Source organism: Podarcis raffonei, chromosome Z (assembly GCF_027172205.1).
Source record: "Podarcis raffonei isolate rPodRaf1 chromosome Z, rPodRaf1.pri, whole genome shotgun sequence".
In the NCBI taxonomy this organism is placed as follows: Eukaryota; Metazoa; Chordata; class Lepidosauria; order Squamata; family Lacertidae; genus Podarcis; species Podarcis raffonei.
In genome coordinates this window covers 1,237,502-1,264,405 of record NC_070621.1, presented here as the reverse complement: position 1 = coordinate 1,264,405, position 26,904 = coordinate 1,237,502, and the positions used below count along the sequence as shown (strand labels likewise).

General features: G+C 44.5%; 1 protein-coding gene across 2 annotated transcripts in view; it reads left to right on the top strand.

The window, feature by feature from the left end:
- The window catches only part of NEK6 (NIMA related kinase 6), a 93,613-nt gene extending 66,832 nt beyond the window's left edge, over nt 1–26,781 (top strand). For both annotated transcript variants that reach the window (XM_053373730.1, XM_053373731.1), the window contains 5 exons: nt 188–296; nt 1,369–1,476; nt 13,588–13,682; nt 20,797–20,910; nt 24,863–26,781. In XM_053373730.1, coding sequence (XP_053229705.1) covers nt 188–296; nt 1,369–1,476; nt 13,588–13,682; nt 20,797–20,910; nt 24,863–24,973 — 537 coding nt within the window. In that variant the 3' untranslated portion in view covers nt 24,974–26,781. The remainder of the gene's footprint in view (nt 1–187; nt 297–1,368; nt 1,477–13,587; nt 13,683–20,796; nt 20,911–24,862) is intronic.
- The last annotated feature ends 123 nt before the right edge of the window (nt 26,782–26,904 follow it).

Sequence of the window (26,904 nt, the reverse complement as noted above, 5' to 3'; positions counted from 1 at the left end):
TCTATACATAGGCAAGGAGTTAAATGGGAAGCAGAGGCTGAACTACTTTGCCTGATGGTCTTGAGGACAACAGTAAGGTGGCAGCTAATGAACACATTAGCCATGACTGAGGGAGGGAGAGAGAGAGAGAGAGAGATTGAGATTCAATGCTGTCTTGTTCATCTTTTTGTTTGTTTTCCCTTCACAGTATTTTAAAAAGCAGAAGCGGCTAATCCCAGAAAGGACGGTTTGGAAATATTTTGTGCAGTTGTGCAGTGCAGTTGAACACATGCACTCCCGCAGGGTGATGCACAGAGGTAACATTAATTCACTCTCTTTTCGCTGAATAATAGTATAATGTTCCAATTAGTAAGCGCCTACATTCAAAAACAATTATGCTGATGTTCAGCCATTGCATGCTTAGAGACAGTGGAGCTCGCAAGATGGATTTCTCCTTGTGCCTGATTGCAAAGCGTTCAGTCTGAGCTGATCAGCAGGATTATGGAGACGAGGTGCCTCCAGTTGCCACAACGGAAATTTGGTAGAAGTGTCACAGCATCTATTTAGAACAGCATCGGAAGCACAATGCCGGGACCAGTGGGCGCAGGGAATGCTAAGCCAAGCTCTTTTCCCTTTTTGAATGCATAGCCAGTGTTCTGAAAGAGAGATGCTTCGGGAAAACACAAATGTGTAACAACAGTTGCTTGTCCTGGTGCTGTCCTCAAGTTGGTTTTCCCTGCTCTTGTCCTGCTCTTCCAAATTCTTTTGCTTCATCACCAAGTTCATGAGGATTTTCCTTTCACCCCACTGCAGGCCCACGAGGCTGTTGTTCCTTTCTCTATTTTACAGATGAGAAAGCAGCACTAGGGAGTCCCATCAGTCCGTCCTGGCTATGACGACACCCTCACCAAATACCATACTAATATTTCTATAATTATGAGGCTGCAGTGGTCTTCCTAGGAACTCATTCCAATCTGAATGCAAGCAATTGTAACCTGGAAAGAGAAAATATTGTTGCTAATTTTAGTATTTTCTCCAGGTGCATGCTTATTTTTATTGCTATTTTCCTCCAAATGTTCAAAATCCTTAAAAAATAAAATTACCCTTCAAGAGCATAACGGCCCTTTATGCTTTTGCAGTGTTTTAAGCCAGACTCAATTTTCATTTGTTTGTTGTGGGAAAATATGTTTATCCTTCCCCACAAACTTCCTTTCTCCTGGTATGTAAAATAGACTGGGAAAGCATCAATAATGTGGCTTAGGAAATTCAGTTTTCAAAGTTCTGTACACGCATACCTAGTCACTCATCCTTGGGGAGGAGGTTGTGGGCCGTGATGGAGCCCAAAAAAGCCCTCTTGGTTTGACTTACTTTCTCTCTTCTGTCTTCCAGACATAAAGCCAGCCAATGTGTTCATAACAGCCACTGGAGTTGTGAAACTTGGAGATCTTGGACTGGGCCGCTTCTTTAGCTCTAAAACTACTGCCGCACATTCCTTAGGTAACATCCTTCATGAAATTGTGCCTGAGTGACAGTTACCCAATTCACCTGACTCAGTCAGAGATTTCTTGGTCACGTGGTAGTTGCTGTTTTTTTACCTTTTAGTGATTAAATTACATGTTTTATGACCATCAGCTAAGATGTGCAATATGCTATTCTGCAACATTACCCCTGTCAGCCAATATTTATTACCTTCTACTTTGAGTGCCTTGCTTTTTGTTTTGTTGGAGATCTGAAACACCATTTAGAAGGTAAATGAATAATTTGCTATGAAAGCTCAAAAAGAAAAAATCTCTTCTCATTCCTGAATTGTGGAATGGTTGCTGGTGTAATTGCTATTGTTCTTCACAAGGGAATTCTGAAATCACAGGCGGACCTCTGACTTACTGGTGCGATGCAAGTAATATAACAGCCACCTTCAGACACACATGGAAAGGACTATTTACTGTGGCCAAGCAGTAGGTCAGATCCCAACAACTTTCTGTGGCCTCTGATGACTCTTCCTTTGTTTACATGACATTCTTCTACAGTTTAAGATCAAGATGGTTAAAGGAGTCTGAGCAAGTCTTCTGCATGCGCTAGGCCTGCTTATAGACTAGAAGGAAAAACAGGTTGTGACTCTTCTTTCAGATAGCGGCAAGGGGATGCAACTCAGAAATTGGACTGCTTCATATAAAGGTTTTTGTGCATTATTCATAAAGCCACAGATACCTATTTGGTTCATACTGTATAACTTTAGAAGACTTAATTTATTGGCTATCAAGGATTTGCTGTTTTCAGTTACCTGCTTCCACGTATCCTGTGGGAAAATGCTGTCTGAATGATCCCATCCTTTTGTCGCTTGCTCCCAGTGCAAACTCACCTGAGGTGCAGTATGACTGCCTTGAGATGACAATACAGTGGTACCTTGGTTTAAGAAACAGTCGGTTTACAAACTTTGCAAAAGCGGAAGTAGTGTCTTAGTTTGTGAACTTCACCTGGGTCTAAGAACGGAATCCAAAGGGTGGAAGGGCACTGGTGGCGGGAGGCCTCATTGGGGAAAGCGCACCTCGGTTTAAGAACGGTTTCAGTTTAAGAACGGACTTCCAGAACGGATTACCGTATTTTTTGCTCTATAAGGCTCACTTTTGCCTTCCTAAAAAGTAAGGGAAAATGTGTGTGCGTCTTACGGAGCGATTGCAGGCTGCGCAGCTATCCCAGAAGCCAGAACAGCAAGAGGGATTGCTGCTTTCACTGCGCAGCGATCCCTCTTGCTGTTCTGGCTTCTGAGAGTCATAATTTTTTTTTTCTTGTTTTCCTCCTCTAAAAACTAGGTGCGTCTTGTGGTCTGGTGCGTCTTATAGAGCGAAAAATACGGTGCGTTTGTAAACCGAGGTACCACTGTGTGAAGTAACATATTGAAGTAACAATATGAAACCAAGGAAGGATGAAACTTCTATGACTCTCTTTATTCCATTTTTCTTGTTTCTTCATTATTTTTATCCACTCCAAACTTGTAGAATGATGTGGACTTTGTATATCCTTCAGCATTGATCAGACTTCCAGTGTGACCTTATTTGACATCAGCAAGTGTAAACTCCTTCACACTTTGTATTAGTTAGTTAGTTAACATTCTATCCCTTCTCTCAAAGGAGCTGAGGCTAGCAAGCACATCTGTGATGAAATAATACAATTAGAAATTTAAAATTTTTAAAATGTTTAAATTTATTTATGATAAATGTAGCATTTATTATCAACATCTAGCTGTTTTGTATTAAAGGTTTTTTACAGGTGCAGTTGATGTCCACTTTCCCTTTTGGTTCCTGGCATCTAGTTCAGAAGCTGTCCATTTGGCCTTACTGATTTGCGTTATCTAACTTGCTTGTATTGAACGTGTGTTTCTGAGATTGCAAGGTTGCATGCCATTGCAGCACTGTGGGAGAAGAAGAATGGTCTTTGGTTGCTGTGGAAAGTATGCCTGGGTGCTCTTGTGAATTCAACAGAAAATGGCAAGGATGCTGTCTTAGTGGTGTATGTGTGGTCAGGCTGGGCCACACCAATGAATTTCTCCCTTTCAGAACAACTTAAAATTGCATTAGATGTGGTAAAAAATAGGATCCTTTTATCTCATTTGCTACGCTTAGAATAATGAAATTAAGACTTTGGACCAGGCAGTCATGAGGAAGGCAGGAGACCAGTGTCAGTGCTTTTAACGGAGCACTTGCTGAAGCCTCTCTCTTCCTCCTTGGCAATGGCTAGGCTGCCCTTCTGGAGAAACAGTCTCCGAGCAGCAAAATTAGAGTGCTGGAATGCCAAAGGATCCTGAGTTTGGTCTTGCACCGAAGCGCGTCTGTTTTGCAGCCAGAGAAATGTTTCATTTGAACATCAAAACAACCCCTTGAAGTTCAACTCATCTTCCTTCACTTTACTATTTTTATTTGCTCCACAGTAGCACAACCTCGGGTTTAGTTTAATCTGGAAATCTACATTTTGATAGACATTAGGAAATGCATATGCACAGCGACTCTGCTTGCGATACTGGAATTTTCCCCCCTATTTCAGTGTTGCCCTGGCAACCGTCCTAAACTCTAATATCTAAGGCTGCTGACCCATGAATTGAGTGCAGGGCTTATGCAAATAGATTCACCTATTTTTCCTCCCTTTGTATTTGCTAACATCAGACTGGCATAAAAGGGCATTAGGCAGTACCACAACTTGTCTGACAGGTGTACTCCTGGCTCTGGCAGCACAGACGCCTCCATGTCAGAAATGGAAGCCATAATTAGAGCAAGGAACAGAATGAACGTCAAACGAATTACCCAGCAGCAGATCATATTTGTCAGGAAGGATTGCATACATAAAAATTAAGTGACAGTACATGCCGGGGTAATGAAAGAAAAATGAAAGATTTGCCCATACGCTCCTCGCCAGATACAAGCGAATGTCTCGGCTCTGCACGACAAATTACACGGCTGGATTTCGAGGCTCCTATTTCTTCACCACAAGTCTGCATTCATAAAGCAAGACAGGGGTGAGGCCCACTTAAATAAATACCTGACAGCAAGCTGGCAGAATAAACTTAGGTGCACATCATTCCACATGTTGAGTCCTTAATGCTAGTAAACCCCAAACCTTATTCAAACATGGGAAGGGAACGTGTCGGTCTCACTGGAAAAATTGTGACATTGGCTCATTGCAAGCAGTTAGAAAATCCTTAGCAAAGTCTAGGCAGTGTTCTGCAGATGCTCCCCCTTTGACCATCTGCCTTTTGCTGTTGGAAGGTGAGACATTCTCCTTCATATGTCAGGATCGCCCAGTTCAGCTGTAGTTCAGTGAATGCACTTAACGGTTTGCTGGGAGATACTTGACTTGCAAATTCTTCCAGGAAATAATTGTGGGATATGGGGACCATGTAATACAGTGACCAGCCATAGAAGCTTTCCAAACTAAGGATATTATACATTTGGTTGCCTACTCTTCTTCTGTGTTTATTCTGTACCAGGAACATTTAATTACTATACATTCAGACTTGCACAGGGGGGCACCTGGATTTTCATGGGATGCTGCTAGAATAGCTTACGAGTAACTATGTTAGCATTGCAACCCAGTGTTGAAATATACAATGAGTTGTCACTTTTATGAAATTACTATGTGAGGCACAGTCCACAGCTGCATTTTTTAAAGAGTCTTTTTTCAATAATGGCATTCTTTCTTTGTTTTGAGGAAACCTGATGTATGGCCTTACTTCCCAGATGGCAAAAACTGCTCTCATGCCACAGATACCTTAGAGGATTTGGTCTTGTGTATTTACTCTCTCAGAGGGCAACTTTTGTATTGGTAGTGTAGAAAACTGCAGAGATGTGGGATTGGGGAAATGATGTGTGGTCAAGAGAGTCTTGGTAACACAACATAGACTAAGGGACTCTCTAGTCCAGCATTTTGCTCTCCTAGCAGTCAACTAGATGTCCATGGGAAGCCTGCAAGCAGGATCTAATGGTAGTAACACACGCCCATTTGTGTTCCCCAGCAGCTGGTATTCAGACTGTCTGATACTGGAAGTAATATACAGCTATTGATAGCCAATGGGCAGCAGATGGAATCTGTACAGTATTATTAACCAGTGGACGGGGCTGGACAGCATCATCACAGACTGCTTGTGGACTTCCTAGAAGCACCTGGCTGGAAGCAAGACCCTGGATTAGGCACACACACACATTGATCTGATCCAGACTTATGCCCCTTAGGTTTTGTTTCTATTTCTGTCCAAAGAGAACATCAAGGTGTAAACATCCTGTTGCTCCTCATGCCAGACCAGCTTTGTACTGTGGACGGGGCCCTGGCTAGAACAGGAAGACTGAAGGTGCCTCTTTGTCGGTGCATGAGCCCACATGTGTGAATGGCGGTTCTGTGTAGTGAAGCCACCCTTGGTGCCATTAGCGTTTGGGCGGAGGGCAGGAGGAACCAAGGCTTTTCCGTCCTGTATTTAGGAACATATGAAGCGATCTTATGCCAAGTCAGGTGATTGTTCCATCTAGCGCAGTCTTGTCATTGCTAACTGGCAACTGTTCTCCAGGGCTTCAGGCAGGAGTCTTTTTCAGCCTGACCTGAAGGTGCTGGTAATTGTACCTGGGATTTCCTGCTTGCAAGGTGGGTGCTCAGCCACTCAGCTGAACTCCTGACTTCTAATCAGCAAAATATGTTTTGCTCTATGAGACTCACTTTTTCCCTCCTAAAAAGTAAGGGGAAATGTGTGTGTGTCTTATGGAGCGAATGCAGGCTGCGCAGCTATCCCAGAAGCCAGAATAGCAAGAGGGATTGCTGCTTTCACTGCGCAGTGATCCCTCTTGCTGTTCTGGCTTCTGAGATTCAGAATATATTTTTTTCCTCCTCCAAAAACTAGGTGCATCTTGTGGTCTGGTGTGTCTTATAGAGCGAAAAATACGGTACCTTTTGAATAGTCTTGACAGAGAATTCACTATGCTTGTTCTGTACAAGTTAGCCATGTCACAGGAGTTAGGATGTAATGTCTTTTTAAAGAAAAAAATAAATATTAATGGTTTACCAGAAAAGATGAATTGTAAAATATTAATTTACTAAAATATTTTGACACAGTCTTATTTTGTAGACAAATTTAAAAGTACCAGATGATTTACAGTAGGGAGGTGAAAAAATGGAAGATTTTCCTTTTTTTGCAACATACGCCTCAAGAAACTTATTTTTTCAATTTATACCTGAGTGTTGCTGAAGAAGCAGCGCTCCTTGTAAGAAGCAGGCCATGTGCCTGGAGAAGAATGTTCAGGCTTAAATGACCCTGAATGTCTCTAGCTTTGGAGGTATATCATAACTGAACCAAGAGGCAAGTGACACTCTAAAACTCAGTATTCCTAAAAAACAGTGGTTTTGATGGCTGGAGCTTTGCAGCAGTTAGGCATCTTCTGAAGGGAGCATTCTTTGACTTTTTCATGCGTCATGAACATGCTTCAAAACTTGCAGGGTTTGTCTTGATAGGAGCAGAGCATCTCTGGAACTCACTGCTGCCTTAAGCAGCTTTGCCCCTTCAAGGCCCTCTTGTATCTTGGCTTGAAACTGGGGAAGGTCAGAATTTAGGGCTACCTTAGGGTGGTGATTCCTGGGGAGAAACTACATTTTTTGCATGGTGAGGGTAGATAACAGTTGATTTAAATTATTATTATTATAATTATTATTATTTTATTAATGTTTTAGTATATATATATATTAAAGCATGGTTTAAAAACAAAATTTAATGCAAATATATAATTGAATTGAATTAAAATTGAATTTATGATTTTTTTACAGCTGTTTTTCTTGAGAAAGAAAAAGCCATTTTGGCTTGATATTATTAGAGGCTGAGGACTTGCGGCATCCACTGATTCCCCGCGTGATCTTTCACTCCGTTTTTATGTCTAGTAACTATCTGATCTCTGCAATTGGCTCACAGTCAATAGTCTAATTTTTTTAAAAAAAAGTTTCTATAGTTTTTGCAACAAATTAGCATGCATTTCTAATCAGGAAGTTTTTGTCTAATTAATAAACAGGGTTTTAGAATTCTAAATCAGCATTTTTGTGATCTAATAGCATATAGTATAATAATAATTTTTACAGCGTGGGAAAATGAGCACTCATCTCCTGCTCCTCAGCCTGCTTATATATTTGGAGCTAATGCTGTGGTTTAAACAATCAGCAAGAGTAGGGAAAAGCACTTCTAAATTTTGAGTGTATCCGTTCAAAGGAAGCAAACATCAAATTGATGTTCTTTTTATAGAAGTCATTTGGAGCTACATCTCTTCATGCATGTTTCATGTCTGGACCTCTGTGTCAGCATTTAGTTTCTGACTATCTGGATAGGTGTTTGAAAACGAAGTTGCATAGTATAAGTAGGAGCTCCCCTTTTTGTGCAAACTGTGAAGTAGGTCAGCTATACTGTTCCCATCTTGTAATAGGAAGCCTGAGACCATCTTACTGGCCCCAGTGAGTCCATAGCAGAGACGTGTGTATTGAACCCAAGTCTCTTGTCTGGTTATCCACGTGGCTGCCTATCATTTGTATTGCCCATTAAAGTACGTAAAGCATAAATATGGCTCTCCTGCCTTAGACATTTTATTTATTAAATCTATGAACAACCCTTTTTGCCCAAATTGGGCCTTCACAATAGCTTATGAATAGCTATGGAAGAAATTGAAAATGCATGGGCTAATTATCTAAAAACTAAATTAGCTATGTGTATGGCAGATCTTTCGTGTAGCCAAATGGATTGTAAATCTTTACTTATTTATGTTGTGGCATATGGAGTGTGCCAGTGGAACAGAAAAAACACCAGACAGTTCCAGGTAGAGTCACTTCCTTTACTGACAGTATAGTGCAGATTCACAGCTTGTAGGCATGCAGTTGTATGTTGCACAATTCTTCCAGCAGCTCACAGTCTCCTTGCCAGGTTCCAACAGGCTAGGCTCTGGCCAAGGGCAGGAGGGACCAAGAGCAAACTGACTTCAAGCCAATGCTTTTTTTCTAAAAAAATATCTAGGGGTACTCTCATTTTGACTCAAGAAAATAACTATTTTATAGTTCAAAGCGGGGAAAATAAATACAGTAATTGGACAAAAGTACAAAGAACATGCATTACCTCATATTACACAGCTGACAGTAACTTCCACATCGGTATGAGGTTGTGGGCACTAACATCTTCCCCATTCCTCTGCTTGCTATTGTGCCATCTTTTGTTTTTACAGAGGTCATCATTAACTTTACACTTCTTTGGTGGCTGTGATAATGAAAAATACTCATTTTCCTATTCAGATTTAAATACTGCCCCTCAATGAGGCCAAACTTTCATCAGTAAAACATCACACATCCACATTCCACACTGCTTCACACATTAAATGCCCGCTTCCGTCTGAGACTCAAGAAACACTGGGAAAGGAAATGAAGCCACCATGGGGGGGGCAGCGGAACTGATGATTCAGTTGCTGGAGAAGAAACTTAGCATTTTAAAATTTTAGTTTCTTCTGTTAGATTCACAAAACATTTAGGGATATGCGTACCCCTGTATTCCCCCCCCCCTGAAAAAGCACTGCTTGAAGCACAAGTAACCATGCTTTAGATTGCGCTGAGTCACTCTCACATGCTTAGCTAGTCGCAGGTACAGGAGAAAGACACCCAGGTGAACCAGCACACCCTTATACATTAGCAATTTATTCATCTTATTTAATTAAATTTATAAACTACTTGATTGTACAAAACTTCAACATGATTTACAAAGAGAATAAAAGAATAAAATTATCAGCAAAAACTTTAAAACAAATATTTAAAACATTTTTTTAAAAATGTGATCAGAAGAACTGCAAACAAAACACGCATCAACATTTACATATCTAGGTAGACTTACCTAAACAAAAATGTTTTCAGCAGGTGCTGGAAAGAGTACAGTGAAGGCACCTGCCTGATGTCAACAGGCAGGGAGTTCCAAAGGGTGGCTGTTGCCACACTAAAAAACTGTGTCTCACAAATGTGGAACACGTCTTGTATGGCACCTGTATCAGCAACAGCTCCACAGCTCAAAGTGGTTGAGTGCAGCATATGTGGTTGAGTGATCTGAAAGGTAAACTGACCCCAATTTGTTAAGGTCTTTCTATGCTAAGAGCAACACCTGGTAACGAACTGGCAGCCAGTGCAGCATTCTTTGCTGACTGCAACTTCCTCATGAAGCGCAAGGGAAGCTCCACATAGAGCGCATTGCAGTAATCCAGTCTTGAAGTAACCAGTGCATTAACTATTGTAGCCAGACTTTCCCAGTCCAGGAATGGCCGTGGCTTCATACCAATTGCACTTGGTAAAAGGCACTTCTAGCCTCTGAGGCTACCTGAGCCCCCAGTGACAAAGGTGGATGCAGAAACTCCCCAAAACTGTGAACCTGCTCCTTCAGCGCAAGTGCCACCCCATCGGCTCTGCATGCAGAAAAGGCTCCAGGTTCAATTCATGGCAGCCTTTCCAGGTGGGTCTGGGATCGTTCTGTGTCTGAAGCCGTGGACAGCCACTGCCAATCAGTGCAGATGATGCTGTGCTAGATGGGCCAATAGCCTAACCTGGTGTATGGCCGCAGCCCATGTCCCTAGAGTCCAGCCATGCAGCAGCGGGGGCTTCTTATGTTCCTTTGAAGTTTCCCCTCTCAGCCTGGGAGGATTGATGGTAAAGTTCTGATTGCACACCAGCCCTGCATACATGACATAACCCATAAAAGGTGCTTTCAGCAGCCCAGCCCAGAGTAGCCACCTGTCCCTCAAAAGAACCCATACATGAAATCTGACAACTGGCTCCCAGGTCTTCATCCCAAGCCTTCTCGTTCCAAAGGCTGTTCTTCCACCCCCAGGATTCTTGTCTTCTCTGCCATGGAAACTTTCTGGTTAATAGCCTCTGATTAGCCTCCTCTTGTCAAATTGGCTGATGTGATGCGTTGCTGAGTCCTGGCTGATTAAATCGGAAGTCTTGTGCACTTTCCTGGAAGATGCTCATTACAAGAGATCCCCACTTAATGCTGGACAGGCCAGGAAGACAATTGGGCTTGTCAGTCTTTTATCTTGGCATTTATTTAAAAAATAATACATTTTCCCTTCTCCTTCTTTTGAAGCTCAGAGATCTGCCTGTTCATTTCTTTGCTGACAGCACCACCACCACCCCAATAGGCAGGTGCCCAGGGTAGCCTTAGCAGGCCAGGGTGACAAACAGGCTGTTCCACAGACCTACTTCCCGTAATAGTACAGTTTAATGTGCAGAAATCAAATTAGGAATATGGCGCACTCACCCGTAACATAAACACTGTCGTTCTGCTTTGAATGAATGTCGTTTTCAGGCATTATTTGGAATGACAATTTTATATTGAACAAAGGGTTGCACAACTGCAGAATGCAAAGCAGCAACTTCCCAAGCCTCCTCATGATCTTCTGCAAAAGGACTCTGTGGTGACCCAAGACTTGTGTTCTGATTTCATGAATGCCAGAGGCTCTGCCTTTGCCCCCAGAGTGCTCTGGACTCCCCAAGGTTTGGGTAGGTGTGTGTGTGTGTTTCCTCACACACATTTTCTCACTCCCACTGTTGTGCACAGGTTCACTCAGGGCTCAGGGCCTTTGAGCATGTGCAGAGTTACTTCACTAAGGATACCGCAGGAAAGGGTTACAGAATGTGCATCTTCTGGATAACAAAATCTGGTGCTTAGTGGGCCCATCCCCATCCTCTCCTTCAAAATCAAGCACTCCCATGAATATGAGTCCTGCTGGGCCAAGGCTGCTTTAATTTCAGTACAGAAAAATGTACCTAGTAGGACTTGAAAATAGGAGGGTGCAGGAAAGTGAGAAGTAGGTTTTATGGATAGAGCTGTAAACCTCCACCGATGAGGCCAACCATCAAGGGTCTTCTTCACTGCCTGTGGGTGGTGTTAAGCAGATAATTCTCAGCCTCTTAAGAATTTTTGTGGATATGAATAAGAGGATGACTGTAAGATCAGCACAATAATAAAAAGTGCTACATACACAGTTAATGCTTAGCATTTTGGAGCCATTGGGAATGTTCAGTATTAGTCATGCTGGGTATCCAGGTTCAGAAGAGACCTTGGGTGCTGCCTTCTGGAGAGGCTTCAGATAATTCATTTCTTCTGTAGCAGTTGACTTTGACTTTTTTAATTTTAGGAACCATCAGGTTGGGAGGGGGGACCTGTGGCCCCCTAGATGTTGCTGCACACCCATCATACCTGCCTATTGAGTATGCTTACTGAACCTGATGGGAGTTGACGTCCAACAACACATGGAGGGCGATGATTAGAACATGATTAAATGATTGAATGCATTTTGGAAGGAGACAGCAAAATAGTCATTGATTATATGCTTCCCTTTTGTGAAGTGTGCAGTTAAGAACCTAGCCAGACAAGGATTTCAAAAGCCAGCACCCAGCCTTGCCTCCTCTTAGTATTCTGCTGTCCTGACGTGTGTCTCCCTGTGTAGTCCATTAAAAGAGGTGCTAGCTAATGAGCACACACACTCACACATCCCAAATCCGGCTTCTGCGCTGCTGCACAGTCAGAGCAGACCTGGGTCAAGGGCTCAGATGAAGCAGACCTCGACTGAGTATTTTATCTCACTTGAAATGCTGGTGTGGGCACAGGAGGGAGAAATGGAGGCAGGCATGTTAAACAGTGTGGCTTTTTCTTTTCCTAAAGGCTGCTCTTCACAAGGAATGAGCCTCCCTCTTTGTTGACCCAATTCCCAACCAGAAGAGATGCTCCTTAAAAATCACACAACTTTGTACTGAGACTAGGATATTGATAATTGGTTCCTAGCCGCTGTCAAAGGCAAAAGCCCAGTAGCAGGCAGCTGGAGGAGAAAGCCCTTGTTCCTCTATTACTTTAGTATATTCCAGCTGTCCGGAGGAGCCAGCGAGCTTAGCCTGGTATATTTCTCCTCTGTACTCCAGGCTGGGGTTTGGTGGTCTTGGAGCTCACACGGATCTGGTATCTCCTGTGTTTCCAACATCAAATGTCTTGCTGCACTGAACTTGTCAAATCCTTGAGAGATTTTACTGCACTGTGACTGCCTATGTTATAAGAGGTGGGGCTAAGTGAGGCTATCATGCTTTGCCTGAAGCAGTGGCAATGTCCCCTCTTTAATGGGCTTAAACTTTGAACTGCTCACTGCTGTGTCAGTCCTGAATTGTTCTGAACTGCAGGCTCCCAAGAATGGCAGGAGTGAGTGGTTTGGTGCAGGGACACCAAAGGAGGATTTCAAAAAGACCAAAATGGCCAGTTCTATTGCTTTATAAAGAAAGGTGTAAGCTTACACCACCATGTGCAGAGCCTCACTGCCTTTACAGACATGTGTCCACACCCAAGCAACCATTCATACAGCCTTTATGCACAAAGCAGTATACATCATTTTGCCCAGAACCCCTTATTACACCTGAGTGGCGGCTGTCCAAAGCTTCTCCCCACTCCGGCCCTAGAGCCCAGCACCCCAAGGCCGACAGGTAAACATAGCATCAAAGCTAGCCAATTAACATATATCAAACCAAGTGAATATAAAACACGAGCTCATTCTTGCAACAATTACTAATTAGTTTGGGGTTATCTTAACTAGGAAGATGGCATTTGCAGGCCTTCCAGAACGTTTGACCTTTGGTTCAGCATATGATTCCAGTCCTATTCATACTACAGATGGACAATGGGCCGATCTGGAACAATTTTTTGGGGGGGCCAAATCACTGAACCCATTGTCACCTTTGGCTTTGGATTAATGAGGACCGGAGAAGCCATTTTAATCTGTGCTTTTGTCCTCAACAGTCTGGCAGGGAGATCTTCTATTTAATGGCAAATTGAGGCTGTTAACTTTTAGCAGTTGTGTTGCTGAATGTGGTCAGTAGGAAAACGTGACCTTTGGTTTTGAGATGGAGTCTTCCTCAGAGTATGTGTTTTTCTTAATATATCCATGTTTTCATTTCCTAGTCTTTAATTTCTTTAATGTCAAGTATCCTGTTGCTCCCACAGCTTCTGGTCCTTTAGTTTGCTTACAGATCATCGCACAAATGGTGCTCTCTTCAGAGAGTGATCTCTCTTTCTGGGCTTGTCTCTTGCAGTGGGAACACCCTACTATATGTCCCCAGAAAGGATACATGAAAATGGCTATAATTTTAAATCAGACATCTGGTCCTTGGGCTGCTTATTGTATGAGGTAAGTCTCACTTTCATGTTTATGCACAATGTGGAAAAATGGAAATAAGCGGCAAATGAAAAGTTCAGAGAATAAAACTTGCCTTCCATTCTGAATATCACAAGTTAGTAGACTGAGTACAGACCTGGGGAAATGCCAAATTTTGAGGAGTCCATACAGTGCCTAGGATTACTGGATCTTGACCAAAGAAAGCAAGAATCAAGGACAAAGTCAGATTCCTGTTTTGCAAATCATTAATTACATTGCCCAAAAATTTGGTTCTGTCACAGAGTTTAAATTCATGCTGTTTAGTTTGTGTGATAGTGAGTTTCAGAAACTTAAACTGCTTGCATCTTTGGGTTGGTCACAGAGGATTCATGTTCCATCCATACTTAGTATATTACTTAGTCCTGGGCTGTTCTCAGAATACTCTGTTGCAACTATGCCGCTGGTATAAAAGTGTAACTTGTTTTAAACTATAATTGTCAACGTGAGTACCATGGAAGTTTGATACTGGATGTACGCGTTAAAGAAGGAAGTTATGTATGATTTGTGATGTGGTCTGAGAGCTGCAATGCTCAAGCAACCAGTGGTGTTGAAAGTACATGTCTGAACTTGAGCATTGATGGCAAGGGTGGAGGAACATCCCAGGGGGCTGCCTCTTGGGTGCTCTTCTGAAGCTTCCTGTGTATCAATGTGAGCTGCTTTTAAAACTCAGTGAGAGACTTGGTGCCAGGAGCCCTGGAAGAGCAAGCTGCTTGGGAACCCCGGGGTCTGCCTGCCTGCAGATCATGGTCAGGGTAGCCTGTAGGGTATTACAGCACGTTGGAAGGTAGAGTTCCAGTGGTCCTTGCGTTTTGTTGTGTTTGTATTGGCATCAGCCAGTGATGGAATGAATTGCAATAGTTTTGCCTTTAAAACAACAGCAACTTGGAGAGGAGGGGAAACAGTCTCCGTTAGGAACTCAGGTGCTGCTGACTCTGCTTTGAGCTTCAAGGGCAGATGAGAGAGACCTAAGGAGACCCATCTCCCCAGAAGACAGTCTTCCTTGCTGGGTTTTGAGCTGAAGAATCTCAAAAATATTGGGTGCAGGAGGCCGTCCTAAGTCAGATAAGAGCCGTGGGGATAGTGCTGTTCCTTCGGGGGGGGGGCGCTTGGCTCACAAGGTGTAATGAGATGCTTGTTGGACCAGGCAGTGTGCTGTTGTTGGGGTTTCAGGTCTGAGTCATCCAGCAGCTCAATAGGTGCTGATTAATTTGTTGGCAGTGTGCAAAAGCACCATGCAGGGTCCATCAAGAGGGAGAGAGAAATATCGGTGTGGAGAAGTCAATAAATGAAATCAATGAGATGCCGTGGTAGGGATTGAGTGGCCTTTGAGAGAGCAGCACAGCGTGACTCGTAACAGCCTCTGCTCCTCTTGCAAGAGCTCTGCTGCCACTGACTTTGAAGTCGTGGGTGATGGGAGGGATTTCCCTTAAAACAGACCTAATCAAGGCAAGCCACCCAGTTGCTCCTGATGTGTCCAGAGTGAGCCCTCAAGCAGAGGCCCTGGTGCACGGGGGGGGGGGGCCTTCAAGGGAGCCTCTGCTTCCTTTTTTATGCCCCCCAAGGAGACACACCGCTTGCTTCGGAGGAGTGGGCCCTGCACTTCGTCTTAGCAGACATTGGCCTGGGAATCATGAAACCCCAAGGATCTCCTGGTCCACACCTGCATGGATCAGCCCAGCCCAGGAAGTCAGGAAGGGCTTCTGGGCCACCATAGCAAGCAGAAAGAGTTTTGCTGTTGCTCTGGTGGAGAGAGAGGGCCTTTGGCCAGGAACGAGCCTTGGCATTGATTGCTGCCAAGCAAACAGCAGCAGGACTTACTGAGGTTGGTTCTCCGACTGAAATTGTTTGTTTGTATGTTTGTTTGTTTCTTAAATTTATATACAGTGGTACCTCAGGTTACAGATGCTTCAGGTCACAGACTCCGCTAACCCAGAAATAGTACCTCGGGTTAAGAACTTTGCTTCAGGATGAGGCCCCATAGGCTAAAGTGGTGCTTCAGGTTAAGAACAGTTTCAAGTTAAGAACAGACCTCAAGAACGAATTAAGTACTTAACCCGAGATATCACTGTACCGCTCTTTGTCCAAGGATCACAGGGCAGTTTAAAGTATAAAAGCAAGAAAATATGTAATTTATTAACGAACAAATCAATAAAAAAAACCCACAGTTTAAAAGGCCATAGTTTGTTTAAACAAAGGCTTGGGAGAAGAGGAATGTTTTCACCTGGTGCCTAAAGATAAGTAATGATGGTACCAGGGAAGCCTCCCAGGGAGAGGTGCATCAATAGGAGTAGTTTCTATGAATAGATTAGATTCTAGAATAGATTCTATGATTCTATGAGAGTACAGTAAATACTCGAGCATAAGCCGACCCGAATATAAGCTGAAGCACCTAATTTTACCACAAAAAACGGGAAACTTATTGACTCGAGTATAAGCCAGTTCACCACACCACAAACCTCCTGGTGGGCCGGAGTGCGTGTGTGCATGCACACACGGCAGAGGGGGCTTCTCTCCCCCCCCTCCTGTCTCAGCCCCTCCTGTCCCCCTGCCTACTTAGAGTGCTGCCGAGAGGAGGAGGCTGGTGGCGGTGGCGGCGGAGGAAGAAGGAGCAGCCCAAAAGGGCTGCTTTCAGGCTGCTCGTTCCTCCATTGCCAACAGCCACCGACAGGAACCCTCACTCGAGTATAAGCCAAGGGAGGCTTTTTCAGCATAAAAATGTGCTGAAAAATTTGGCATTAAACTCGAGTATATACAGTATTCCACAAAACGGGGAGCCCTTCAAATGGTTCCTTTCTCGTGTTGCCAGTCTTGGCCACATGAGAAAGGACCCTTCATGGAGGGGGCACACGAAGAAGGGCCTCAAATTATGATCACAAGATCCAAGTTGGTTCATACTGCAGTCCTGAGCCATTTAAGGCTTTGTAGTTCTAGGCAAGCACTTTGAATTGGGCCCAGAAAATAACTTCCAGCCAGTGCAGTTGGGCACAGATGGGTGCAATATGCTCAAGCCATCTTGCCTTGGTGATTAGGCTTGCAGGGGGAGGGCAGTAGTCCTCAAGCCGAGTGTTACTGACAAAGAAGCAGGTATGACTCCTTGGAAGATGAGTTTTGACTATATATTACTTTTGTCTCCTGCCTTATTGAATTGCTTTTTATTCTATTCTTTTGGTATTTTGTGGCTTTCAAATGTGTTGTGAGCCACCCTGAGCAGTTCTTGAATGAAATAAATGGTGGTTTCTGTGAGCCCAAACAGGCTCACTCAGCCCATTGTGTCCTGCTCAGTATCACTAGGATGGGCAAGATGAAATGAAAATGCTTTCTTCTCCGTACTGCCATCGTTAGCAGTTGTTGGAACTATAGCACTAGGTGGGAGTGTGTTTTTGTGTCTACGGTTGCTTGAGTGTCTTCTAGTGCGGAAAGTACAGTAGTGTGACAGTCTCTAAAATTATCCCCCTTCCCTAGTATTGTTAACTCTGAAAGGAAGAACCCCCACAGCCGGTCTCTGCCATTCCCACCAGTGGAACTGCAACCTTTGTGGTTCACTCTTCTGGGAAAGCCACAGTCACAGGTGACACTGCTCTCCCCCAGGTGGCCCTATCCTTGGTGTGCCTGAAAAGGACCTTCCAGTTTATGTGCCTGAAAAAGACCTTCCAGCGATTATGTTTGTCTCAGAAACAGCATGAGAAGAGGGTTGGCTCCCTCAGAGCGTGTTTTGTCTTTCCCCACATTTGTCACCTTCCATAAATGGTGGCAGCTTGTAATTAAGTCAGGCTCTCTAGTCAGGCCTTGATCACATTTAGGTCAGCAGCCAGGAAGAGTGTTCCTTATTTCTGTGTGTATATCTTAGTATATTAATTCATAATTGCCTGCTTTTCCGTGACTCAGGCCCAAGTCAGTTCTAAGCCAGCCATGGCACTTCCAGCTGTAATCTTGAAGTTTCAGTTCAGCGGAGATAAGCGTATCTGCAGATATTGTTCCAAGGAAGCATCTTCGCAAATGTGGCCAGCCCTGAACAAGCCCCGTCCTGCCCACTGCATAGTGGCAGTGGAGGCCACCAAAGATGTCAGTGTCAATACTCTGTTCTCATGCCTCTGCTCTTGCTTTGTTAAAATAGGGAAAGCAGCAGTGGGCTGGGCGGAAGAAGCTTTCTCTGTGCTTTTTGTTTTTGATGATGTTGTGCAGATAAACTGGGGGAATTTTGTCTCCAAGTAGCCTAGAGGCACACATGCCAGTTGGAATTCACTTTAACATTATTTGGGCTAGGGTGTGTGTGTGTGTGTGTGTGTGTGTGTGTGTGTGTGTGTGAAGCCAGATAATGCCACTTAAACTTGACATTTACAATCTCACATTGATTTATATTAAATCTTATCAAAATAGTGGGAAGGCTTCACCATCTCCTGGGGATCTGTCATCAAGATAACTTGCAAGGGATAAAAATAAGTTCTCCCTCTCCTGTAAATAGCTGCAAGCAATGGCTTTAGCAGTTCTAACAAGATAATCAATTTAAACACAGGGAGCAATTTTTATTTTCTTAGACCAGTCGTAGAGCATGGTGGTCAGTTTGAAACAGGGATCCAGCCATTCCACTGCAATTGTTCTAATCCAGATGTCAAAACGAAGCCTTCAAATGCATCTAAGCCACAGACCTCAGCCAGCCACCTTGGCCATTCCAGTCACGGGAGTGAGGGAGCCTCTTGCTCAGTGCCTCAGATAGGCTGCCCTTGTCCGTAGGTGACAAGAATGGGGAAACAGGGCTGACTAGAACTGCTGGGAGTCTTGCGGTTGTGTTTTCAGATTTGCCACTGCAGCCATCTCTCAGGATACGAACTGGGGGTTTGGTGCAGGCCCCTGTGTGGGCAAAGGAGTCTTGAATAGCCACCCTGCGCTGGAGGGGTTGGAGAGCTGCCTGTGTTCAGTGGGTCTCAGTGGCGTCAATGGCTGACTCCCCATTCCCAACACATCCCTCCCCCCCCCACACACACATGGAAGGGTGTATGAAGCAGAATTGAGGCCCGGGATTAAAGCTGTGCTGTTGAGGAAACAAAGTTTTAATATCATGGAAATCCAGTTTGATTTGGGCACCTTTTCTTAATGGATAAATCAAGGGACCTCTGCCTCACTGCCAAATTTCTAAACTGCCCAAATGGATATTGGTAATTTGTCTGTGTTCTCTATCAGTGTTGTTTATAAAAGTAATAAATGGGTGAGAAGTGCCTTGGAGTAACTTCTCCCTCCTCCTCCTCCTCACTACATTAAAAACAACAACCACAGCAGCAGCAACCACCTTTGCTGGGAGATTGCTGATTGCCTGCCAAGAGGCAGATTTCTTTAGGTTGCTACCCCCTGTGCATGATAATGAGCAAAAGACTTAACACTTTTCAAATAGACCCTCCCTATTAAAATAGTGGCTCAGAGCTGAGGCTCCGCAAACACAAATAAAAAGAAGTGGTGGCTTTGCCGATCTGCCGCAGCTTGCGGCAAAATGGTCTTTAAAAGATCTTCTAACCGGAGTAGATAATATCCACAATTATCCAATAGTGCTTCATTAGGAGGAGGATTATTTCATTGTGGAGGGGCAGCTTGTGACAGCGAGAGTGACAGGGAGCCCTTGAATAGCATTATGGATTAATAAGCAGCTGGGGCTCCGTGGGGGCCGCATGCTGAGGGGACGCCGCTGCTCTCGCTTGCCGAGCCTCTGTGCCACTCGCTGGCGGCGCTCGCTTTGAAGACCAACCTTATTAGAGCCAGATGTAAATGGGGAGCGGGGTGTGTGTGTCTTTGGCTCTCTTCCTGGAGATGGAGGCGAGGGGGGCTGGCCTTATGCTTCTGCTGAGGGTGTTGTTGGGGGCACGTTGTGTGTGTGTGTGTGTGTGTGTGTGTGTGTGTGTGTTTGCTTGCTCCCATGCCTGAAGAAGAAAAGGTATCTGGGGTGCACAGGGGCATCTTATTGCTGCTTTTGTACTTTCGTGAAGTTGAGCAAACGGCGGAGCTGCTTTTCTGTCCTGCTGAAGTTCAGGTCAACTTCTAGAATTTACATATTTCTTTGGGTTGGGAAAGAGTTTCAAATAGGAAGCAGGATTTGACTGAAGAGACATGGGGCTGTATGTAATGCTAGTCCTACTCAGAGTTGACCTATTGAAGTTGATGAGCATGGTTAACTTGGATTCATTAATTCCAATGGGTTGACTCTTGAGTAGGGCTTAGTTGGATGCAACCCATTATTTGTTTGCTTGCTTGTTTGCTTGTTTGTTTGCTTTACAAGGCCCTTTCATGCCATTAGCCTTGTTGCTTGAGTCTTCTGCCTGTGTTTACAGTCAGCCACACTGCTTGTTTTTAGTGGTTGGGTTTGTGAAAGAAAGAAGCAACCGCATAATTTTTTTAAGCCGCTGAGGGTGAATTAACAAAATATCCAGCCGGATTATCCTCTGCCATCTCTGGAGTTATAAATTGCTTTGAATGTATAAGGGCTGCGCGATTGGCTGTCCAGCAGACACTTGCAATGCTGCCTCACATTTCTGCAAAGCCTGCATAAAATGTTTCCCGTGTGCAGGGCAAGTGTCTCTTCTGCAACCAAATGGACCAAAAAAGTGACAGGGCTGTTATGTAAGAAGCTGGATCTCTCTGCACAGTAAACAAGGTTATAATTTGCCCTTTGAATGAAGCAAACACAAAATGTTTCCATCAGCATGAAGCATGAGTCTTTACCATTGGCAGAAAAGTTTGCACTTGCTCTCCTCAGGCCAAACCTGTGGCTCAGAGATACCTACAGAGTGGCTGCAGAGGGGACAGCTGCTGGAGGTTGATGGCATCTGGCTGAGCATAAGCTACCCCACCAGGATGCAATGGCCCATCCCAGTGCAATGCTGGGGAGTAGCCTAGGACACCTCAAGAAGTTCATTTGCAATGGTTTAGTCCTTAGAACCTCCTGGAAGAGCCACCCGTTTATTGGCAAGTTTCCAAGTTGTACTTGTGGAAGTGGTCACAACCAACTTGGGCACAACTGCCAAGCAGCAGACCCATGCGAACTTCAGTTGGTCCTCCCTGAACATTCTCCTGTATTACTTATTTTCCAATATTTTCTTTCTAGATGGCAGCTCTCCAGAGTCCCTTCTATGGTGATAAAATGAACCTGTTTTCGCTCTGCCAAAAGATAGAGCAGTGTGATTACCCCCCTCTTCCAACCGAACATTATTCTGACAAGGTGAGTAGCTTCAGCTGTACTCTCTTGGTCCCTGAATGGAAGGAACACGCACACACAAACACACACAAACACACACATGGCAGGGAGCTCAAGATTGGAGCATCTTCAGGCAACTGCCTTTGCACATCCTCAAAGCCTTTTCAGAAGGGAGAAATGCCTTCCTGCTTACACAGCTGCATATTCAGAAACTTTTTCTAATCAGGTACCATAAAGCAGCAAGTGTGATGCTCACGGAAAGCAGAGCAGTGCTGAGGCAGCAGGATGGGCGGCACCGTGATGCCTAAAGCTTGGTTTTCCTTCTCCAGTGCACAGCATCGTGTGACTGGGCCCAAATGTGCTGCAAGTTGCCCCGTGGCATCTGCTGAAAACTGGCCTGTCAAATGCTGGACCAAGTACAGCCCTCAGGGGATCTCAGCATAAGCTTTGAGCTTCATCGTTTGTGAAGTGCAGTGTTTTAAGAACGAATGGAAGGAGCACCTGGTGGGAGAGGGTGGTCGACAGTGTTCCTTCCTGCCAATTTCCCAGATGCATACCTAGGGTCCCTTGCACCCTTGGCAAGGAGCTGTATTGGCACCCACACATCGAAAAAAATCGCTTTCCTGCAATAGCCACATTAGAAATTACTACGTTTTATGCAGCCCAAGTACTTGAAGTGTCCGGCAGGAGGTAAAAAAAATCCACAGGCCTTTATATCGCAGTGCAAGGAGGATGGGAAGCTTCTCTGTTGTTTTCATCTCGCCACAAGAGCGGCAGTGCATTGCCACACACATATTCACCGTAGATTCTGTAGTCCGATAGGTGATTGTGCTGCCAGCACAGGTGTGCCTCTGCAGCTTTTAAACAAATATATTAACCCTTTGGAGTTGGAAAGCAAGTGATGAGATCAGGGCAGATGAAAGACCCAAGTGCGCTTTCAGAAGTCTGCTGCCTCCCGCACACCAGTGGCTTCTGTAGTCTTGATTTTAAGGAAATGTGAACCTGCTTGTTTGGTAATGGAAGTGGGGGGGGGCATAAATGCCAGAGAAGGGGCACAAGGAACAAGCTCTGAATTTAACACACACACACAACTTAAGGGGAGCAAGGTGACCAGTATTCCAGCAAGTTTTTTCCTCTGGATTCAGTGTGTAAAAAGCAGATCACCATGAATGCACTGGGATCTTGTGTATAAGTTGCTGAGAGTTGGATGTGGAGGCGTGGGGGGGAAATGAGTTGTGGCAGCCTTTGCACCAGGAGCAGGCAGTCTTGAGCATTCCAATCAGCTTGTTGCAAAATTTGCCTTTCCTTGCACCGCTTCTCTTGGCTGCTAAGCTGGAAGGGCAGAGTGTGCCTGAGCAGAGTTTCCCGTGGGCAAGGAGAGGTGGTTCCAGTGCTGTGTCCTCCTCTTCAGAGTAGAAGGAACATCAATATGCACATTAGCCCAGGTCTTGTACGGTGTCCAAGTTGTAGGCTGTGGCATTTTTTGGCACAGAGTTTCCACCCCGGCTGCCATACGCAGCTCCTTGGCTGCTTCTCTGAGGAAACTGGTGGTGCACATCCCCTTCCACACTGGAAGGCTTATGCTAAATGGCCCTGGCTGCTGCTGGTCCTACTTTGGACAAGTGCCTGCATTTCCTCTCCCCTTCCTGATGCGCAGGAGTGTTGATGCAGCCATGCTGGCCCCTCCTGGCAACTTTCTGGCTGCTTGAGCACGATTTCTTCTTGCAGACCACTCCTGTGGCCCAGCCAGGTTCATTGTCTTTCCCTTCGCCTTGCTGCTGCTCCAGCTTCTTGGAATCTGCCTTCTGGCAGCAGGAATTAGTGCAAGTTGACAGATGTGTTTCCTGTCTTTCCAATTACTGTCGGTTTGCCTCTCTCTGGCAGTGCTAAAGAGAGTGTGCAGTCTAGTGATACAATTCAGCATGAGGAGGATGGTTGAGAGCTCAAATAAAAGTGGCAGGTCCCAGAGAACTCCGTTCCAAATGGTGCATTTGCATGCAACAGGCCAGCACACTGGGTGAATTGCCGTTGTGTGAAACTGCACCAGTACACACACACACACACACCCCACACACACATTCCTAGCCATGTCAGTAAACATTTAGTCTCTGGAGTATTGAGTTGGCACTCCATAATGATTCATTCTGTGTGGGTCAGGAAAATGCTTCATGGGGGGGAGTCTGCGCTGTGAAGTTGTGGTGCCTTGCTGAAGAAGAGGCAGAGGAGACTGGGAAGTGATATTTGGCGGTGGCTATAGGATATTGTCTTTGCGAGGGGTAGTGATGCAGGTGGCCTCCCTTTCAGCAGAGCAGAACAAGACAAGGCAGCCCTGTCTGGAGTGGCTCCTTAATTCCTGACAAAACGCCTTCCATGTCCAGCAGTGTCTCCCTTCCTAGTTACAAGAATGGCTTCCTCTGAGGACATGCGGACAGGGTGGGGGGTGGGCTTGGTTATTCTCTTTCAGTAGTGTAGAAACACTCATGACTGGTTTGCATTTGACAAAAGTACAGAAGGTGATCTGCAACCATCAGAAACCATCTTCAATTGACCCTCTTGCTGCCTGGAAACCGCTTTTTTTTACTCCTGCAAGGATCTCTACCTGATGCATGGGACCTGATTGTGGGATGGTCAGGCTTTTAATTACCATTAAAATAACTGATTCTATTGCTACTGGCAGGATGAGAGAAGATCAGAGGTTCAAGGCTCTTTCTCTCTCTCTCTCTCTCTCTCTCTCTCTCTCTCTCTCTCTCTCATCCTTTCTTTCTCCCTCTCCCTCTCTTGCCATAGGGTGTCTAATCTGCTTTCAGGAGCTGTGCAATTAAAAGCTGATCTTTCAAATGCAAAGTGAAAAGGGGTGGGAACTGGAGCTGTTTTCTACACTTGCTGTATTATACAGCAGTGTTAGAAGGTTGCTGTCAGGATATCCAGTCTGATTCAGCCTTTGCCAACTTGGTGCCCTCCAGATGCCTTGAACTGCAACTCTCATCAGTCCCAGCCAGCATAGCCTGGCTCTAAGCTAACAAGCAAAAAGCTTTGATATAGGGAGGAGTGCCTGCAAGAGCGATTCCTTCTCCTGTGCTCTACACAGCCTCCACCGCCAGGGACTGGCTCAGTGAGATTATCTGTAGACTTCTCCATCTACCCTGTCCTCTGGTATGCAAGTGAGATTCCATTAGGCTTCTTCACCCTCCTGAATAATTACTTCTGCATGGTAATTCATTCTCACCTTCAGGTGGGTTTCACTGCATGGTGCCTTCTGAGACTGCAGTTGTCACCATCCCTGGCCATTGGCATTGTTGGTTGGTTGGGATTCCATCAACATCGGGAGGGGGTGCTGCTCTGGGTTTGGCATATACCCAGCTATTCCAGTTGTACATACAGGAAGGTTAGCTAAATATTCATTAGGTCCTGGCTCGGCTTCCTCTCGAGCCAGAACCTCAACATGCCACTCTTCACCACCAAACACAGAATATTAACAGAATGGCAATTATTGCTAATGAGGGCTTTCACATTGACCTCTCTCTGTAGATATATACTTCTTTCATTGGATACTTTCCAATATTGTCAACTACTGCAAAACCTGAATGCCTGGGCCATTTTCTGATGGCATGCCCAGGCCCATTAGAGAGGTAAAGGGAGGTGCGGTTGGACTAATGAGTATTGAACAGTGAGTGTGGGAATATTGAAACCTGCATCTAAAGTGTTGGTATCCCCAGTCAAGTGTGCTACTCTCTAACTTGAGCATCTGTGGGTGAGCATCTGTGCATGCATGTTTTGTCTTTAAACTGCCTTAAAATCCATGGAGCTGACCGAGTTCTACTCTAGAACTCAAGGATGTTAGAATATTCATAGGCTGGCAGAGGAAGGCTTTGGGTGCCTTCAAATGGGAATGGCCCCCTCTTGCACCACCAGGCAGGTGCGCATGGTGATGGGCGGCAGGGTGTGTCTCATGGTCCTCTTGTTTTCCCCCTTGCAGTTGCGAGAGCTGGTCAGCATGTGCATATACCCAGATCCTGACCAGAGACCTGACATTGGTTATGTGCACCAGCTAGCAAAACAGATGCATGTGTGGACCTCCAGCACTTGATCGACATGCTCCCAGAAAAGCCATCCCAGCGTAGTCTTACTTGAACCTTCTATCTCGGACGAAACCAAGAGGTGCCTCGCCAATTTACATGGGAGAGTTGAGCCTTCCTAGGAAGACGCTTCGTGATTTCTGCTGGCCATTTGCAGGGGCGCTCACAGAGCGGATCCGCTCTAAGCGAAGGCTGTGAGATGCTGCTGCAAGTGTGTTACTTTTTAAAATAACACGTTACAGATATAGATCTCTTAAAAGATCCTTTCTTAAAACTGTTGTGTGTAATCTAGGTTAGGTTATTATAGCAAGGGTTTCTCATTTGTGTATTTGACACACCCCTTGTATCTTAACTAATGTGAAATATTGAAATAATTCCTTTGGTGAAATCACTTTATACTAATGTAAGAATTACAGTAGATTTTGTGTAATTTGTATAACTGCTACTTCTGCCTCTTTTGCAAACGGTTAATAGCAAATTCAGTTTTTAGTTCATATATTTTTTAAAAAAACATCCAGCCTGGAGTTTTTGTACTTCCCTCCTTTGCAATAATAGGGTCTGGTGAGGGAACATGTTTGAAGATTTTTTTAAAAGAAATTGAAACTTTGTGATTAATATTTTGCAATGCATTTTATTTGTCACTATGGCTGCAGTCAGTGAGGCCTCCACTGCAGGCCTCAAACCAAAGCTCTCTTTTTTGTCAGTTTCTGTGCCGCTGCTGGCACAGATCTTGTGAGAATCTCAATAGCTAATATTACATGACCAGTGTTACTGCACGCAGAATATGGGGTTGGGGGGGAAAGCTTTGTAAAATCAGTGGTACTTTGGCCATCTACAACTACCTTGAAGCAGTGTTCAAAACATAATGTAAAAGGGTATTACATTGACCATGCAATAAGGTAAGTTAAAATAGAATTCATTCATTTTAACTCAAATGATCACCCACACTTCTTAACTGTGAAGACTCATTGAAGAATGTGAATATTTTAAACAAGCTGATTTGAAGGACATATTAAGACTTTGCATTTACACATACTTTCAATCAGCTAAATTACTTCATTGACTTGGTAATTCAGTTTCCATTGGCCCAAGAAAGGTTTTGCTCAGGAAGCCAGCTTTCTCTTGCATCTGTCTTTTTCCTTTCCTTTCCGAGTAATGGTGCTCAATCAGCTTCAGTACTGAAGGATGCTATTTAGAGAAGGACATCCACATTTCAGGGGCTGAAATGTGGCCTGGCCTCTGGGCTATTTTCAAAGCAGGTTATTTTGCTGGAAATAAAGAACGGAATATACATGCATCTTTTTCAGTGGATTTCTGTGTGGCTCAGTCTGCCTTAAATTGAGAAGGGCAATGCCAACTACTAAGCAGTTCTGAAACAATCTACAAAGGGTAATAAGGCTAGTGTTTAATTGCTGTGAAAGATCCTGGCTGTGGAAAGCCACAGGGAAGTCCAGCCTATCAATCTTGGTGGAAAGTCAGAATATTTCAGCTTTATTGTACAGCGGCAGCACATCTGCTTACAAACTCTCAGGTGCTGCTGCTGGTGGGTGTCCTTAAAAGCAAGGTAGTCTCTCCCTGGCACTGCAGGCTTCATTTGAATTTATATATAACCTGGTCTTGGGGTGCAACATGAAACTTCTGTCTGTTGGGCAATTCCATGTTACAGGTGTGTCTGCTAAAATCTGGTCTCATATACTTACTCCTTAAGATCTATTAGCACTTAAGTACATGTATTTCCAAAGAATTTTTTGTGAATGTGCATTTTTAGATAAGATTAAATGATTTACAAAATAAACAGTTTTCTTTGTAGAAAGAAAAAGGTGCCTGGTGTAAAAGCATATTGTCTGAGCACATATTTTTGCAATCTTGAGGAAAGAATTTCCCATGGTTACAGGCTGAAATGGTTGACCGCTAAACCAAGGACTAGGTAATTGGTTCACAT